The following is a 15,160-nucleotide window of genomic DNA, read 5'->3' as shown; positions in this document are numbered from 1 at the left end:
AGTGCCGCGCCCCAGGCCTCCCCCACGCTAGCACCACCAGCACCCTTTACAAAACAAACCACATTTACTGCACCGCTGAGAACACAGGCTCAATGTGAGCGATTCCAGAGCTCCCGGTGCTGCTGCAAGCCACATCTGCCCCACGCAGGGCAAGGCTGGCCCGGCCCCCCCACCAGGACCCGCACTGTGGGGTCTGCCAGCAACGGGAGGGGGCAGGCAAGCACAAGCACAGCCCCACATGCGTCTCCGTAGCTCTTCCCCTGCATCAGACCCTGAGACCCACAGCTCAAGCCATAGACACGACCCCAGTCCCACTGCCCTCCCCGCACCAGCTCAGACTAAAGAGCGCAGAAAGGACCCTTCCGGGCCCAGAGCACGAGGACGAGCGTCCTGAGCATCCCAGGTGACAGCCAGGAGCAACCATCCCTCCCCAGGGCAGGCCCCGGGTAAGAAGCACCAAGAGGGGCACGCAGCCCCTGGCACCCAGCAGTGCAGGCACCCGAGCTGCTGCTGCGGGCGAATGCAGGTGGTGGCAGCGAGGGGCCCCCCGCTACTCGGCTGGCAGCGGGGAGGCTGCGGCGGGGCTGGGGCTGCACGGCTCGGCCCCGTACAGCGAGCTGAAGCGGGCACGGCACTGCGGCAGCAGCTGCTGGTCTGTGCCAGATGCCAGCCCCGCCATGCAGTGCGCCCGCACGATGCCAGCCTGCCCGCCTGACACCAGCCAGCCGTGTGAGTCCAGGTTGGGGCTGAAGCGCACCTGCGGGAGGAGAAGGGGGTCAGGAGGGATGGGGCCGAGGCACCAGGACCCCAGCCCCAGGGGCAGCACGTGGCACCCTCTGCTCTCCCAGGACTGCGAGGGGTGCTGGTGGCTCGGAGCAGCCACCTCACCTTGTGCAGGGACTCCAGCTGCAGGCGGTCGAGGCTCAGCTCTGCCTTCACCTCTTGCGCGTGCATCCTGCGCATGGGCTCCCGGCTCGAGAAGTTCTTGAAGCTGCGCTGTGAAAGGGCAGCACGGTGACGGGCAGCACACCGCAAGGAGTGCTGCGCACACAGGAGCGGCAGGCACGGCTTGGCCAGGGGACTTGAGTCTCCTGCAAAGGGCAGCACTGCCACGGGGCAGCATGAGCCATCCCCCCGGGGAGTGACCGGAGCAGGGAGGTCCACCTCACGGGGGACTCCAGCCCACTCCAGGGCTGGCAGCTTGGATGCTCCCCATCCCTGGGGGCCCAGGCACGCAGCCTTTTCCTTACAAAGTGCTCCAAAGACAGCCTGGCATGGCAAGCACGGGCCCAGGCAGGCTGCAAGCCCCAGGCTCCTTCCCGGTGCTGGGTGACCCAAGCTGCTGCCTTGTACCCAGCACACCCAGAGCTTCATCCTGCCCTGGGCTCGTGTCCTCAGCCCTGCTCAGGACCAGGCACAGAGGGGCTGCACAGGGCTCGCTGCTGGGGCTGCCCAGCCCAGCCAGGCAGACCCCGCTGCGAGGCCTGGGCTCCCTGGGCACTGAGCAGAGCATCCCCTTGCTCTCTGGCAGGGCTGCTGAAGTCAGGCTGTGCTCCGCAGGGGTGAAGGGCTGCCGCGCAGTCTGTGCCACTCCCCCATGCACTGCTGACCCCACACACCCAGCCACAGCCCAGCTGACTGGGCTCTCCCCCTGCCCCCACACCCCAAGGCCGCCACCAGTCCCGCCCCCGGTCAGGAGCGCTCCATTCTCTGCCCTCGTACCAGGTCCGTGTCCCGAAACCGAACGTAGGCCTTCGCCACCATCTCGCTGTAGAGCCTGGTCTTCGGCAGTGCCTGCTCACTATTCTCTGGTCCTGTGGGGCCGCAGGGCAGCAGATCAGCTTTGTAGACTGGCTGTGGGGGAGATGCAGCTGAGGGCAGGGCAGCGGGTCTGTCCATGCCCTCCACAGGCGCCCCTTGGGTGGCCGCAGTACCAGGGACAGTGCCGGGGCTGCAGGGACCTTGCCATGAGGGCAGGGGACAGAAAGGGGCAAGGGACAGAGAGGGGCCAGGCCTTCCCCACGCACAAGCCCATCCCCGAACGTCCTGGTGCGTGTGCCCAGACGTAGGACAGCTGGCAAGGGACGGGTGGCAGCGCTCCTCCAGCAGCCCAGCAGCACACCGCCACCCAGCCCAGCTCGGTGCGCACACACAGGCACCGCAGGGACGACGGAACGGCCGCTTACGAATCTGCGGTCCGACGAGCGCTTGACGTTGAGGGGATTGATAGCCAGGTCGGGCAGCACCGCAGCTACCAGCTCACCGGTGATGTCTCCAGCAGCCACCGTGTTCAGCCAGTCCGAGCCAGATATGCTCTGCAGGAAGAGACGGGGCTAGGGCCCAGCGTCCCAGCACGCTGCCCGCAGCGCCAGGCAGCACCGCGAGTGCCAGCCCCAGCCACCGCCCTGCTCCCTCTGGTGAGGGCCAGGCTCAGAAACGTCCCCGCTGGGACGCTTCTGGCTGTCATGGTCCCTCACCCGAGGGGCACTGGGTGGCTGCAGGGGCTGCGGGGACACAGCCGGCACAGGGTCTGCGGCGGGCACCTGACCCTCGGATGGCTCTGATGCCTCTTACCCACACAGTCCCCTTGCGAGGGGCCACAAAATAAGCCTTGAAGCCCAGGTACCCGGCGTCAATGTAGTGGATCCCACAGAGACCGTAACTGCAACGGAAAGGAATGGATGAGGGCACAGCTCTGAGCTGCCACCCCGAAGGAGCGGGAGCCCAGCAGCCCAGGTGCAAGCCACATCCCCAGGGCAGGGAGCCCTGTGGGGAGGGGGGAGCTGTCCTCACTCACAACACGGCTCAGGGCAGCTCCCGGCAGTAAGAACCCACCCCTACCCCAGGGTCCCTTCTGTGAACAAACTTGTGTCAGTCTGGGGCTGCCTGGGCCAAAAGGGGATACACGGGAGCTGCCCTGCCCAGCCCAAGGACGTTGTCCTCCCCCTTGCCAGCCTGGCTTGTGCCCAGAAACGGACCCCCTCAGCTGCGCCACCGCCACGGCTGCGGTGCAATGCACCGTGAGCAGAGCTCGCCCGCACATTCCCAGGCAGGGAGGGCCCAGAGGGGACGTTGCACTGGGGACAGACAGAGGTGAGAGCAGATCCCAGCTGCAGAGCAGGCGCCGTGATGGCCCCCAGCACTCACGAGGCATAGCAGTTGTCCTGGGCCACGGTAACCCCATTGTAGGGCAGCAACCAGGCCACCTCGGTGCTGAGGAACCGCTTGATGCTGTTGATGGGCTCATAGAGCCGCCGCAGGTCCCAGAACTTGATCTTCCTGTCATTCCCTGCCGTGACCAGGAAGTTGCTGAGAACCAGGAGAAAGGCAGCACTGAGACCCCAGAGCAGAGCTGTGCCTTGTCCCCGCTCCTGCAGTGCAGCGCGGCTCCCACGGCAGCAGTGCAGCCACCCCTCACCCCAGAAAACCCAATCCAGCCTCAGTGCCTTGGAGGGGCAAGTGCCACTAGCACTGAGTCTGCTGGAACCCATCTTGGCACAGCAGACTCATTGGCAGGAGGCAGCTTGCTCTGTCAGGAAGCACTCGCTCCCAGCACCAGCTTCCCAGCTCTCACCTGTTGGCTTTGCACCACTCGATGCTCCGCACGGCGTGGTCGTGGGCTAGGAAGCTCTGGAAAGGGTAGAGCTTGAGGGAGCCGTCGGGCTGGCACACACGCTGCAGCAGGGACTTGGTGAGCAGGTTCCAGATGGCCACGGTGCCTGCAGGGTGCACACAGGACAGCTGCCCCGCATCTGCCCCAGCACAGGGGAGTGACTGGGCACAGGGCAAAGGATGCACAGCACCACAGTGGGGGACCTGAGGCAGTGCAGAGCAGGAGCACGAAGCTTGCTGCATGACTGCCTGCTGCAGGGCAAGAGCTGCACCCTGAAGGCTCTGCCGTGGGACACAGCCTACCCTGTGCAAGAGGGGAACTCACCGTCATAAAAACCAGCTGCAAGGTGATGGTGGGGCTTGGATGGCATCCAGGAGACGCTGAAGCATTGGCCGCTTTCTGATGGGCTCCCCGCCTGGATAGAGCCCACCTGGAGCGTGGTGGTACAGTGCACCTGGAGGCAGAAAGACAAGCGTAAGCCGCAGTCCTGTGCTGTCACCACCTGCCCCAAGAGCCAGGGCCATGCAGGTTTGGGAGCACAGCTCTAACTCCACCGCCCCAAACACGCTGGGGCCGGCGAGCTCCGCAGGCTTCCTGATGCCCTCCCCAGCTCCCCAGCAGCCCCAGGCAGGAGGCTTGCTGGGTGTCAGCCCCAACAGGGGAGCACAGCAGCAGAGGACACTGACCTTGCAGATAACGTGCTTGGGGAGGGACCCATCTAGAAGAGAGCAGAGGAAGGTCAGGACAGCCACCGGCTGGGAGCTCCCTGTGGCAGGAGCTGCTCGCAGCCTCAAGTCTGGCCTGGTGCTCCCAGGTCCCTGGCCGGGGCTCCCATCCCTGTCCCGCCCACGCCCGCACCCAGATGATGTGCGTGCACAAGATGCCCGCAGGACCCCCGGCACCAGTTCTGCCCGCAGGAGCGTCCCTGACAGTGACACGAGTGCTGGGCAAGGAGTCCCACCTCCAGAGGGGGGCTGCCCTCTGCACTCAGCAGAGAACCAGGCACGTCTGCATCTCAGAGCGAGGCAGCCGCAGGCGGAGGTGGTGCCGTGCAGACACAGGAGAGCCATGCGTCTTCTCTGGCACTGCAAGCACAGCCAGGCCACAGGGCAGAGAGAAGCCCCGGGCTGCGTGGCAGTGGAAGCACTGGGGCAGGCACGCGGGGGGCCCAGCAGAGCCGTGCTGAGCTGGGAGCTCCGGCAGAGCCACAGCACACTGCAGCCTGGCACCGATCCCGCAGCTGCAAATCCACACTAGCACCCCGACGCGACCACGCGGCGCAAGGACAGTACGTGCTGCCGCAGCCTGGCTGATGCGACACGACAGGACCCAGCTGGTCCACGGGGGCTTTGCAGGCTGGGGAAGGATCCGCGCCTGCTGCAAGCTCCCCACGCAGGGGCTGCGGCAGCCGGCGCAAACCGTCCGGAACCAGCGGCCTGGGAGGGGGCTGGGAGAGGCAGCACCAGCAAATGGCGCAGCCCGGCACGGCATGCTGATGGGGGCTGGCGGACACGCTCCGGCGCAGGAAACCCATTTCCCATTGTCAGCAGCGAACGTATGGGCTGTCAGCCACGGCTGAGCGACCACGAGCAGCACGCACAGGTCATCAATCTCGCTCAGCACCCAGCAGATGAGACTATTACAAGCACCATTAGCCAGTGCCAGATGGGAGCTTGGGGCCCGGGATCCCTGCCATGACAAACGGCCGGGTGGGAACGCGCAGCTCTGCCACAACAGGACGCGTTCCCCACACCTCCCAGGGCCCCTGCAGCAGGCAGGGAGGCTCACAACACACGGGTGCAGCCATGCCCTGCAGTGACGCTGCTGAGTGGCCCCAGAGCCCCCAGTCAGCAGCACCCGGGCGTGCTCCAAGCCCCAGACAACAGCGGCCGCCCTCCCCTCTTGCGCCAGGCCCCGCGCAGGGCTGGCAGCCGCAGCGCTGCCCCGTCCCAGCACCGCCCGCTGCCCCGCCACCTGCACGGCTCCCGGCAGGGCTGGGCATGGCCCCGCCGTGCCCCACGGCGTCACCGCCCAGCTCGCCCCTCAGCACGGCACAGCCACCCTGCGCAGGGGGTGGACAGGCCCCGGGCTCGCGCGCTGCCCCCCCAGCACACAGCGACGAGGGGCAGGGTGCCACAGCTCTTCCTACCTTTTACCTGGGTTCTCTTGCAGCTCTGCAGGGCGCCGGGGTGCGGGAGGGCGTACAGCACCACGCTGCCGTCCGAGAAGGCCACAGCCAGGAGGCCCAGCCGGCTCATCTGAGGGTGCTGCAGAAACACGCCCGGGCCCTCAGCCTCCTGCTTGCTGTTGTCAAAGGGGCGAGGGCCCCCTGCACTATCCTGCCTGGCGAAGGCAAGGCTTTGGCAGGGACAAGGAATTCAGAGTCGCCAGGGCAAAGCCAAAGCCAGCCTGTGGGCTGGCACAGCCTCTCCCACCACACACCCACCTTCCTGGAGGTGCTGGGCGGCTCCCAGGCACCGCTGGGGCAGAACTTCATGTCCCAGACGCAGCCGTGGTCGGTAGCGACAGCGTAGGCCAGCCCAGCTTTGTCGGCAGAGCTGCGGGCACGGGTTGAATGGTGAAAAACACCGGAGCTGGTGCCCAGCAGCTCCAGCACACAGCAGAAGCAAAGCTGGCTGCCAGCACCACTCCGCGAGGCTCAGGCTCTGGGAGAGGACGAACCGCCGGGCAGCAGTAGGGGCAGCAGCAGGTTGCCACCCGCCCCACCACCGGGGTACAAGGGGCCCACGCCTGCCCCTCTTCCCTGCCAGGGCCACCCCACAGGCCGGACTCACCCCTCCTGCTGCAGCATGCCCAGGCTCCAGAGCTGCAGCAGCGCCGGGCCCCTGTGGAGCCCCGCCACGCTGTGCGTCTCATCCATGCTCTTGTGACAGTACAGACACACGTACTGGGTGGCCGCCGAGCCCTCCGGGGTTGGGCACCACTCCATCGCCCACACGGGGCCGCCCACAAAGAACGACACATCCCGGCGCTCCTCGTGGGGCTGCAGGGAGTTGAACCTGCCGGCAGGAAGGCAGGTCAGGGTGCTGGGCAGGAGCAGCACCACCCCGGGACAAGGCATGGCAGCACCCAGCCGGCGCAGAGCCCTGACACAAGGCTGGACACGGCAGGACCCCAGAGCACGCGGCACATAGCAGCCGTGCTGTAGCTCCCGGGGACTGGGGGACACCGTAAAGCCTCCCACCTCCCCGGAGCAGCCCCTCCACCAACCTGTTCAGCCTGTACAAGGCACTGTTGTCTTCAATGCCCTCCCGCTGGATAGCGAAGAGGGGAGACTTCTCCTCTGCCGGTAGGTACTGGGCAGCTTCGCTGGGGAGGCAGAAGAGTGTGAGAGGATGCCTGCAGCCATCCCACCCCCCCCACAGCACAGCACGCTGCTGCTGGCCTCCCTGGGGCACTCGGACTCCTTGGCCAGAGCCACCAGGCCCCCAGAGCCCGTGAGAAGGTGCCATCTTCTCTGCTAGGACCTGACCCTAAGAGGGGGAGGCGGAAGCACAGCCCCTAAGGCTGATCCTCCCCTCCCTGCCCCAGCCCACTCCCCACCGTGCCAGGACTGCCCCAGGATGCAGCCTGAGTGCAGGCAGCGCCTGTGCCACGCACCCCTTCTGTGCCCTCGCCCTTCCCACGCCGCTGACGGTACCTTTCGGAGAGACACGTCCACTTGTGCACCAGAGGGATCCAGTCAGGGAACTCCCACCGAGAGTACTTCTGCTCCCGCCTGCAGCGGATGTAAGGGACATCACCACCCTGCTCCCCAGCCCCGCCAGCAGCACCGTGGGGCTCGTGCCCTGCTCCATCCTGGCCACGGCGCACCCCTGCCCCCTGCTGAGGGCTCCCAGCTCCAGCCAGGCCCCGCACAGCCCCACACGCGGCTCCAGGCAGGGGCTGCACAGAGGTGCGGATGAGATGCGGCTGAGATGAGCCTGTTCCCACGCTGTCCCCAGCAGGTGCCAGCAGAACACGGGTGCTCCTGACAGGAAACACTCCCCCGTCCTCACACCTATGGCGACCACGAGGCACTGGACAGCACCGCCCGCTACAGCCAGCCCCAGCCCTCCGTCCAGCACCACGCCCCCAGGCCCTGCACTCACAGGCTACAGGTGATGCTGGAGCACTTCTCCACCGGGGCCATGACGGAGTTGGGGAAGCCATTGGGAGCAAGGCCTCGGCACTGGGGCTTGGATCTCTGGGCACAAGAGCAGACTCAGAACAGGACCTGGCCAAAGGACCCCACCCGGGCCGCCCCAGCCTGCCCAAACCTTCCTGTGAGCCCCTGGGGGACGAGCCTGCCCAAAAGGCACTGACACAGCGCACAGGCGCAGGGCTCTCTCCCAGTCTCCACAGAAGCAGTCACCCGACACCGTGTCACTCTGTGCTAAAGACACAAAATCCTACAGGGCAGCCTCCAGGACCCTGCCTTAACCTGCCATCAGCTTCAGCGGCAGCCCAGCACCCCGCACGCTCTCCCAGGAGCACAGCTGCCTGTCCCCACCCACCCAGGCACTCGGCTGCCTTCGCTTGCAGTTAAGCCCGAGGAGCTCACGCCTGGACTCACACCATACAGGAACTATGCCAGCCCTGACAGAACCCTGCTTTGGGGCTGACCTGCCTCAAACAGACAGGGTGGGTGGGCAGGGGTACGTGCACACACGACACACACGAGGTGATAGCTCGAACACTGTGTCATTTATAGCACGCCAAAGGTAAGAAGCAGTCAAGGCAAAGACTTGCCCTTACCCCTGCAGATGACGTTTTCATGCTGTGCCGCCGGAGTGGCTCCAGCTCTGACTCTGACACCTCGCTGAGCGGAGCATCGCTCCCTTCCTCCTCCTCAGCCTGCAGCAACACCTCCTTTGAGGGCACGAAGTCAGCGTCTTGCGCAGGATCATCGCTGTCAGTTTCCTCCTCCTTTTTCCTCCGACGCTTCTTCTGGACACACTCAGGCTCTGGCTCCTGGGCACCCTCGTTGGGAGCTGGGGGCTGGTACGCAGATGTCAGCTCCTCCGCCAGCTCCTGAAGGTAAAGCAATGCCCTGGAACAGCGAAGGCATTGCCCAGCAGTGAACAGAGGGAGCTGCACTCGGCCCTGCCAGCTCTCTAGCACCGTCTGGGCACACAGTGTGCTCCAGCACTGCCCAGTCAGGCCGCACCAGCACCCAGGCCCTCCCCAGCCTCCCCAGGGCCTCCAGGAGCAGCTGGGAAGGCATCCAGCATGCAGAGTAGCGCCTGGCCTGCTGCCAGCCAGAAAGTGAGGCAGCCGGAGAGCTTCCTGCGAGCTCAGCAGCAGAGTTCCTGCACGGGCACGCTGCCGCAGCAGGTGCTGTGCGCCCCTCAGCACAGGGTGAGGGGTCGGGGCACTGCAGCTCCCAGCTCTGCCCCGCAAACCCAGGCGGCTCAGGGGGTGCCTGCACTGCCCGACCTGCCTTCAGAGGCCCCGCTGAGCGGCGTGTGGCTATTGCACAGATAAGCCTCCTCTGGGCTCTGCCGGGAGCCACCTCTGCACCGCCACAGACGGCCCACTGATGTCAAACAACAGACGCACACGCACTCATCTCCAGTCTTTGCTGCTCTCTACACCCCACTGCTCTGAATCCCGGTACGCTCTCCTAAAGCAGGAGGCGGTTCTGTGGGAAACCAGCGTGTCCGTGGGAAACCAATTTGTCGCAAAGCGTGGGATAAAGCACTTCAAGAAAGCCACCAGGATACCTCAGATGAGAAGAGGGGTCTCACGGAACCGCTCTGACCGCAGCCAGGTGCCTGCCCTTCCAACCTCCCCCGCGCCCAGCCCCGGCCCCCGGCCCGCTGCTCACACTTTGGCTGCCCGCCGCTTGGGGCGCCTGCCGGGGGCGGCCTCCAGCCCCTCCGAGGCCTCGCTGCCCTCCAGCACCTTCTGCACGCAGATGGGCTCCGGGGCCGGGCACTGCAGGTCCCGGGACAGCTTCAGCACCAGCAGCTCCGCCTTGGATTTCCGCCCCCGCCTCCTGGGCGCCGCGGGCACGGAGCCGTTCGCTGCGCTCCCCGAGGGCTCGCCGCGGCCGCCGGAGTCAGCGGGGCTGCGGGCTCCGCGCTCCGGGCCGGCCTCCTTCCGGGGCTCGGCCGCCGCCGCCCCCTCCGCGCCGCGCGCCGAAGGCTCCGCACCTGCGGGCGGCGCCGGGTCCTCTGCAGAACGCCACAGCCGGGTCAGCACCGGGCCGCGGGACGGCGCCGCCGCCCCCCCGCCGGTCCCGCGGGGCCCGAGGGTCCCGCCCGGCCCCGGCGGCTGCCCCGGGCCCCGCCGCCTCCCGGCCCGCCCCGCCCCGCCGCGGCTCCGGGGCCCCGCGCCCCGCGCCGCCGCCCCGCGGGAAGGCCCCGAGCTCACCCGCGCGGCCCCGGCCGCGGCCCCGGCTCCGCCCGGCGGCCGCCGCTCCCCGTCCCGGCCGGCCCCGGCGGCTCCGCTCCCGACAGCGCGGCCCGCGGGCGGCCCCGCCCGGCCCCGCGGCCCCGGCGGCGGCGCGGGACGCCATGCGCCGAGCTCCGGGAGCGGCTCAGGCCGGCGCCGCCCGCATGGCCCCCGCCCCGCCGCGGGCCGCGCCGCCGCCGCCACCAGCCCCGCGCGGCGCCGGGCCCGGAACCCGCAACATGGCGGCGGGCGGCGCGCGGCGATGGCGTCACCGGGGCGGTGGCGTCACCGGGCCGCGGCACCGCCCGGGCACGTGCTGCCCCCGGCACGTGACGGGGCCGCGGGGCCGGGCGGGGGGCGCGGGGCCGGGGGGCGCGGGGCGGCAGCGCGGTCCCTCCCGCTGATGCCGCAGCTTCTCTCCCCGCAGATGACCCCGATGACCTGATCGTGCTCCGCAAGGGGCAGGCCCAGCTGGGCGGCTGGTCAGAGAACAAGTCCTTGCGCCTCCTCAACCTGGTCTACGACGTGACACCGCCCGACCTGGTGGATCTGGTCATCACAGACCTGGGCATGATCCCCTGCACCTCGGTGCCCGTCGTCCTGCGCGTCAAGAACGTGGATCAGCAGTAGGGGCGGCAGCACGGACCCTAATAAAGCGGGCCCCGTGTTAACGCTGCGTCCGACTTCTGTGGTGCGGCAGAAGCCCCGTCGCCCCGCGTCATCCCAGGCTCGGCTCTGCACTGTCCGTGGGCGTGCAGTACTTCTGCCCAGCTCTGCCCTGCCCCTCTCCTCCTCCCGCGCCAGGCTGCGGCAGGGAAGGACCGTCCCCGTCCCCGTTGTCCGATAAAAAGTTCGGATTTGTCACCCGGCGTGCAGTGAGCCGATCCACGCGCTAGGTCAAGATGCTGCTTATTTCAGAACTGCACAAGCCCGGGTACCGGCTGCTTTCCCACAGAGCTGGCACTCCTAAGGATTTTCCGTGCCACTCTTTATGCAATGCCTTATCGGTACCTTTACGTGTTTGTACCATCCCCTAGCCTCCGACCGCTTACATCAATAGCATACTGCCGACGTGACAGAGTCATTCCATGCGTCCTCAGAGAGGAAGGGTCCCTCGTTGGGATGGGGTCTCCCAGCCTAGGGGTGTGATTTTTTACTGCTGGAGTGGGACTAGTTCACGGACAGCTGGCGTTAGAATACTCCGGGTGTCTGGTTTTCAGCCAACTGTTCGCATTGTGTTGATTCGTGACATATTCGAGGGAACATCAGGACCTTTCCCTCCAGAATGTCAACAGAACGGTCTTCCCGCTCAGCCGTTCCTCGGTTAATCATCCTTCAGACATCTCCAAGGCCTGGGTCATCCTGCCCTGTCCTCAAAGTACGAGCTTTATCTGTTTGGCACAAAACCAGAGTTAACTGTACGCCGGTATCACCCCGGGCCCCTCTTCTTGGACCCGCGGGAAGCGGTGCCGCGAGGGCGATGGCCCCTGGCCCGGGCTCCTCCGGCTGCAGGTCCGGCCGCTGGCCGAGCCGGGCCTGTGCGGGGAAGCCGGGCACCTCTGGCTCCTGCAACGGCGCGGGGTGCCAGGGCCGCTCCCCCCGACGAGCTGCTCCCGCCAGAGGGACCCAGCGCAGGGCCCGGCCCGAGCAGTGGCTGGGGCTCTGGCACGGGGAGCGGGGCGTCCTCCCCGGTTCTGCGCCTCGTTCCCGTGCGGTACGGGCGGCGTCCATCGCGGCTGCCGGCAGCGACCGCGGTGTGCGGGACGCGCTTCCCCGGGAGCCGAGAACACGCGGGGCTCGCCTGGGGGGCCCGGGCAGGGCCCTCTGCGTGGGACGGGGCTGGGGGCAGGCGGCGCCCTGCGGGGGGGCTCCCGGCTTCGGCCGGGCCTGCAGCACACGGCCCGGGGCAACCGGGGCCCAGGCTGCTCCCGGGCCGGGCACCGCAAGCCCCAGCGCCGGGCTCCGGCGGGACCCGGGAGCGCGGGCGCGGGGGCGGGGCCGCGGGGAGCCGGGCGGGGCGGGGCCTGGAGGCACGGGGGCGTGTTCACGTAAATAGGGGGCGGTCCATGCAGATAAGGGGGCGTGCCCATGCAGATCGGAGCCGCGCGGCATCACGGGACAAGCCCCACACCGCACGGCGCCGCGCGTGGCCCCGCGTGGGCGCGTGGCGGGCGCGGGGCGCGGGCGCCGCGCGGGGCGGGGCGGGGCGGGGCGGGTCCGGCGGGCCCGGGGCGGGCGTTTCGGGGCGCGCGTCCGTGTGCTGGGTGTGCGTGCGCGCGCGTGGGGGCGCGGCGGCGGGGAGCGGGCGTCATACTTACCTGGCAGGGGAGACACCATGATCAGGCAGGTGGTTTTCCCAGGGCGAGGCTCATCCCCTGCACTCCGGGTGTGCTGACCCCTGCGATTTCCCCAAATGCGGGAAACTCGACTGCATAATTTGTGGTAGTGGGGGACTGCGTTCGCGCTCTCCCCTGGTTGTGCGGTGCCAAAGCCAGAGCTGTGCCGGGGCCGTCGGGCTCTCGGGGTCGGTCCGCTCGCGGCTCGGAGCCAGCCTCAGGCCGTCGCGAGGAGCCAGCCGTGGGCGGATGGGGCCTGCACGAGGCTGCAGCCCGTGGAGAGGAGCCCCCGGCGGGCCGGAGCTGCAGCCCGTGGAGAGGAGCCCCCGCAGGAGCAGGGGCCTGGAGGGAGCTGCCGCCCGCGGCGGACCCGCGCTGGAGCGGTTTGCTCCTGCGGGATGGACCCCGTGGGACGGAGCCGCGTGGGAGCGGTTCTCGAGGAGCTGCTGCCTGTGGGCGGCCCCCGCAGGCTCAGCTCGGGAAGGACGGCATCCCGTGGGAGGGACCCCGCGGGGAGCAGGGACAGAGAGGGACCGAGAAGGAGCGGCGGGGACGAAGCGTCGGGGACTGACCGCAGCCCCCCTTGCCCTGCGCTGCTTGAGGGGAAGGTGTCTTTATTTTTTGTTGTTGTTTCTCACAGCTCCACCTTAGTAATAGGTAATAACTTTTATTAATCTCCCTACGCTGAGTCTGTTTTACCCGTGATAACTGCTGAGTGATCTCCCCATCCTTACCTCACCTCCTGAGACCTTTGCATCGTATTTTCTCTGCTTTGAGGAGGGGGAGCGAGAGAGCGGCTGAGGTCGAGCTCGGCTGCCCAGCTGGGTAAAACCACATGTAAAACGCAGCAGAGTAAAACCACGCTTCCTCCGCTGCTCCTGCCCTGCGGGGCCCAGCAGGGTCCACGGCTGCCTCCCGCCCCAGTTTGTGATGCCCCAGCAGAGGAACACCCAGGATCCTTCTGGGATCCAGGATTAATCAAGCCTCTACTGCAGCTTGACAGGTACCGTTGACTGATTCTTTAAGGCCCCTTTCTGAATACCACGGTGCACAAATTCTGCCTCCTGCCCCTCCGGAAGGGTTTCTTTCCCCAGAACGTTCTTGCCCCGCGGAGCTGCACCGGCTCAGACCTCGTCTCCCCAGGCAGCCGGCGTTGGGGCAGCCCCGCGCCAGGGGGGCCGTCGGCGTGTGGGCAGCTGGCGGTGGGCCCAGGCCCACAGCGAGGGGAGGCGGCGCCTGTCGGACCTTCCCCTACGCCCCACGCCCGCTCCTTTCCCACCAGGTAAATCGGGAGCTCGTCGTGAGCTGGTGCTCCGCTCACGCTGCCGTTCGGTGCTGGCGCCGATCGTTGCCCTCTGTGCACGGCTGGCTGCCTTCCGGGCCGTGCGAGCGAGCGGCGCCTCTGCCGGTTCAGCGGCACCTGGCGGAGCGGGACCCTGACCCCCGCGGCTGCGGCCCGTCACGGGCAGGCTCCGGGCAGCCCACGCGGGGCACGAGCCGAACCGCGGCCGGGAGCGACCCCCGGGCGCTGCCAGGGCCCCCCGAGAACCACAAACGCCCCCGGCACAGCTCTGTCTTTGGCACCGCACAACCAGGGGAGAGCGCGAACGCAGTCCCCCACTACCACAAATTATGCAGTCGAGTTTCCCGCATTTGGGGAAATCGCAGGGGTCAGCACACCCGGAGTGCAGGGGATGAGCCTCGCCCTGGGAAAACCACCTGCCTGATCATGGTGTCTCCCCTGCCAGGTAAGTATGACGCCCGCTCCCCGCCGCCGCGCCCCCACGCGCGCGCACGCACACCCAGCACACGGACGCGCGCCCCGAAACGCCCGCCCCGGGCCCGCCGGACCCGCCCCGCCCCGCCCCGCCCCGCGCGGCGCCCGCGCCCCGCGCCCGCCACGCGCCCACGCGGGGCCACGCGCGGCGCCGTGCGGTGTGGGGCTTGTCCCGTGATGCCGCGCGGCTCCGATCTGCATGGGCACGCCCCCTTATCTGCATGGGCCGCCCCCGCGCCTCCTGGCCACGCCCCTCAGGGCCCCGGCCGCCGGCCGCGCCGCAGAGGCGCGGCGGGAGGGGGGCGCTCCGCGGGCACGGGCCCGGCCCGGGATGGCGGCGGCTGCGGCCGGGCGGTGCCGCGCAGCCGTGGGGCGAGGAGCACGGGGCGGCGTGGGGCGGGACGCGGCGGGGCCGGGGCCGGGGCCGGGGCCGGCCTTCCTGAGCCACCGCCGCATTTGCAGGGCCCGGCTTCCCGAGCCGCGGCCGAGCCGCACTCGCTGATGGGAGGCGGGCAGTAATTGCACTCTGCCTGTGCTTCCGCACGGCCTGTCCTGGTTTTTGTTCTTTTTCTTCAGCTAAACCGCCCCTGATGGGGAACTCATCAGCAGCTGTTCACAGAATCACAGCACTGTAGGGGTGGGAAGGGAGCCCGAGAGACCATTGGGTCCAACCCCCCTGCCGAAGCAGTTCCCTAGAGCAGGCTGCCCAGGCGGGCGTCCAGACGGGCCCTGAATATCTGCAGAGAAGGAGACCCCACGGCCTCCCTGGGCAGCCTGTCCCAGTGCTCCGTCACCCTCACCGGGAAGAAGTTTCGCATGGTGGTGCGGAACTGCCTGGGCTCCATTTTGTGGCCATTGCCCCTTGTCCTGTCCCCACAGACCACTGAAAAGAGGCTGGCCGAATCCCTCTGCCTCCCACACCTCAGGTATTTATACACATTGATGAGATCCCCTCTCAGCCTTCTCTTCTCCAGGCTGAACAGCCCCAGGTCTCGCAGCCTTTCCTCGCAGGGGAGATGCTCCAGGCCCCGTATC

The 15,160-nt window shown here is 68.1% G+C and overlaps 1 protein-coding gene and 2 non-coding genes across 3 annotated transcripts; 1 reads left to right on the top strand and 2 right to left on the bottom strand.

Moving 5' to 3' along the window:
- Positions 1 to 45: 45 nt before the first annotated feature.
- On the bottom strand, positions 46 to 10,253 carry GTF3C2 (general transcription factor IIIC subunit 2). The gene is made up of 18 exons (XM_040550686.1): positions 10,245 to 10,253; positions 9,444 to 9,892; positions 8,372 to 8,666; positions 7,726 to 7,820; positions 7,275 to 7,352; positions 6,845 to 6,943; positions 6,409 to 6,633; positions 6,060 to 6,171; positions 5,763 to 5,880; positions 4,300 to 4,331; positions 3,938 to 4,067; positions 3,575 to 3,719; positions 3,148 to 3,309; positions 2,575 to 2,662; positions 2,187 to 2,315; positions 1,723 to 1,854; positions 889 to 996; positions 46 to 757 (listed from the first exon to the last, which is right to left on the bottom strand). The coding sequence occupies exons 1-18, from the start codon at positions 10,251 to 10,253 to the stop codon at positions 551 to 553; spliced, it is 2,613 nt and encodes an 870-aa protein (XP_040406620.1). The 3' UTR covers positions 46 to 550.
- Positions 10,254 to 12,322: 2,069 nt separating this feature from the next.
- LOC121068865 lies at positions 12,323 to 12,486 on the top strand. The gene has a single exon (XR_005819125.1). It is a non-coding gene; the product is annotated as a U1 spliceosomal RNA (small nuclear RNA).
- A 1,454-nt stretch (positions 12,487 to 13,940) lies between these two features.
- Positions 13,941 to 14,104, bottom strand: LOC121068862. Its single transcript, XR_005819122.1, has one exon. It is a non-coding gene; the product is annotated as a U1 spliceosomal RNA (small nuclear RNA).
- Between the last annotated feature and the right edge of the window lie 1,056 nt (positions 14,105 to 15,160).

The sequence above is a fragment of the Cygnus olor genome, chromosome 3 (genome assembly GCF_009769625.2).
Source record: "Cygnus olor isolate bCygOlo1 chromosome 3, bCygOlo1.pri.v2, whole genome shotgun sequence".
Taxonomy (NCBI): domain Eukaryota; kingdom Metazoa; phylum Chordata; class Aves; order Anseriformes; family Anatidae; genus Cygnus; species Cygnus olor.
This window is presented reverse-complemented; position numbering and strand designations above follow the sequence as displayed.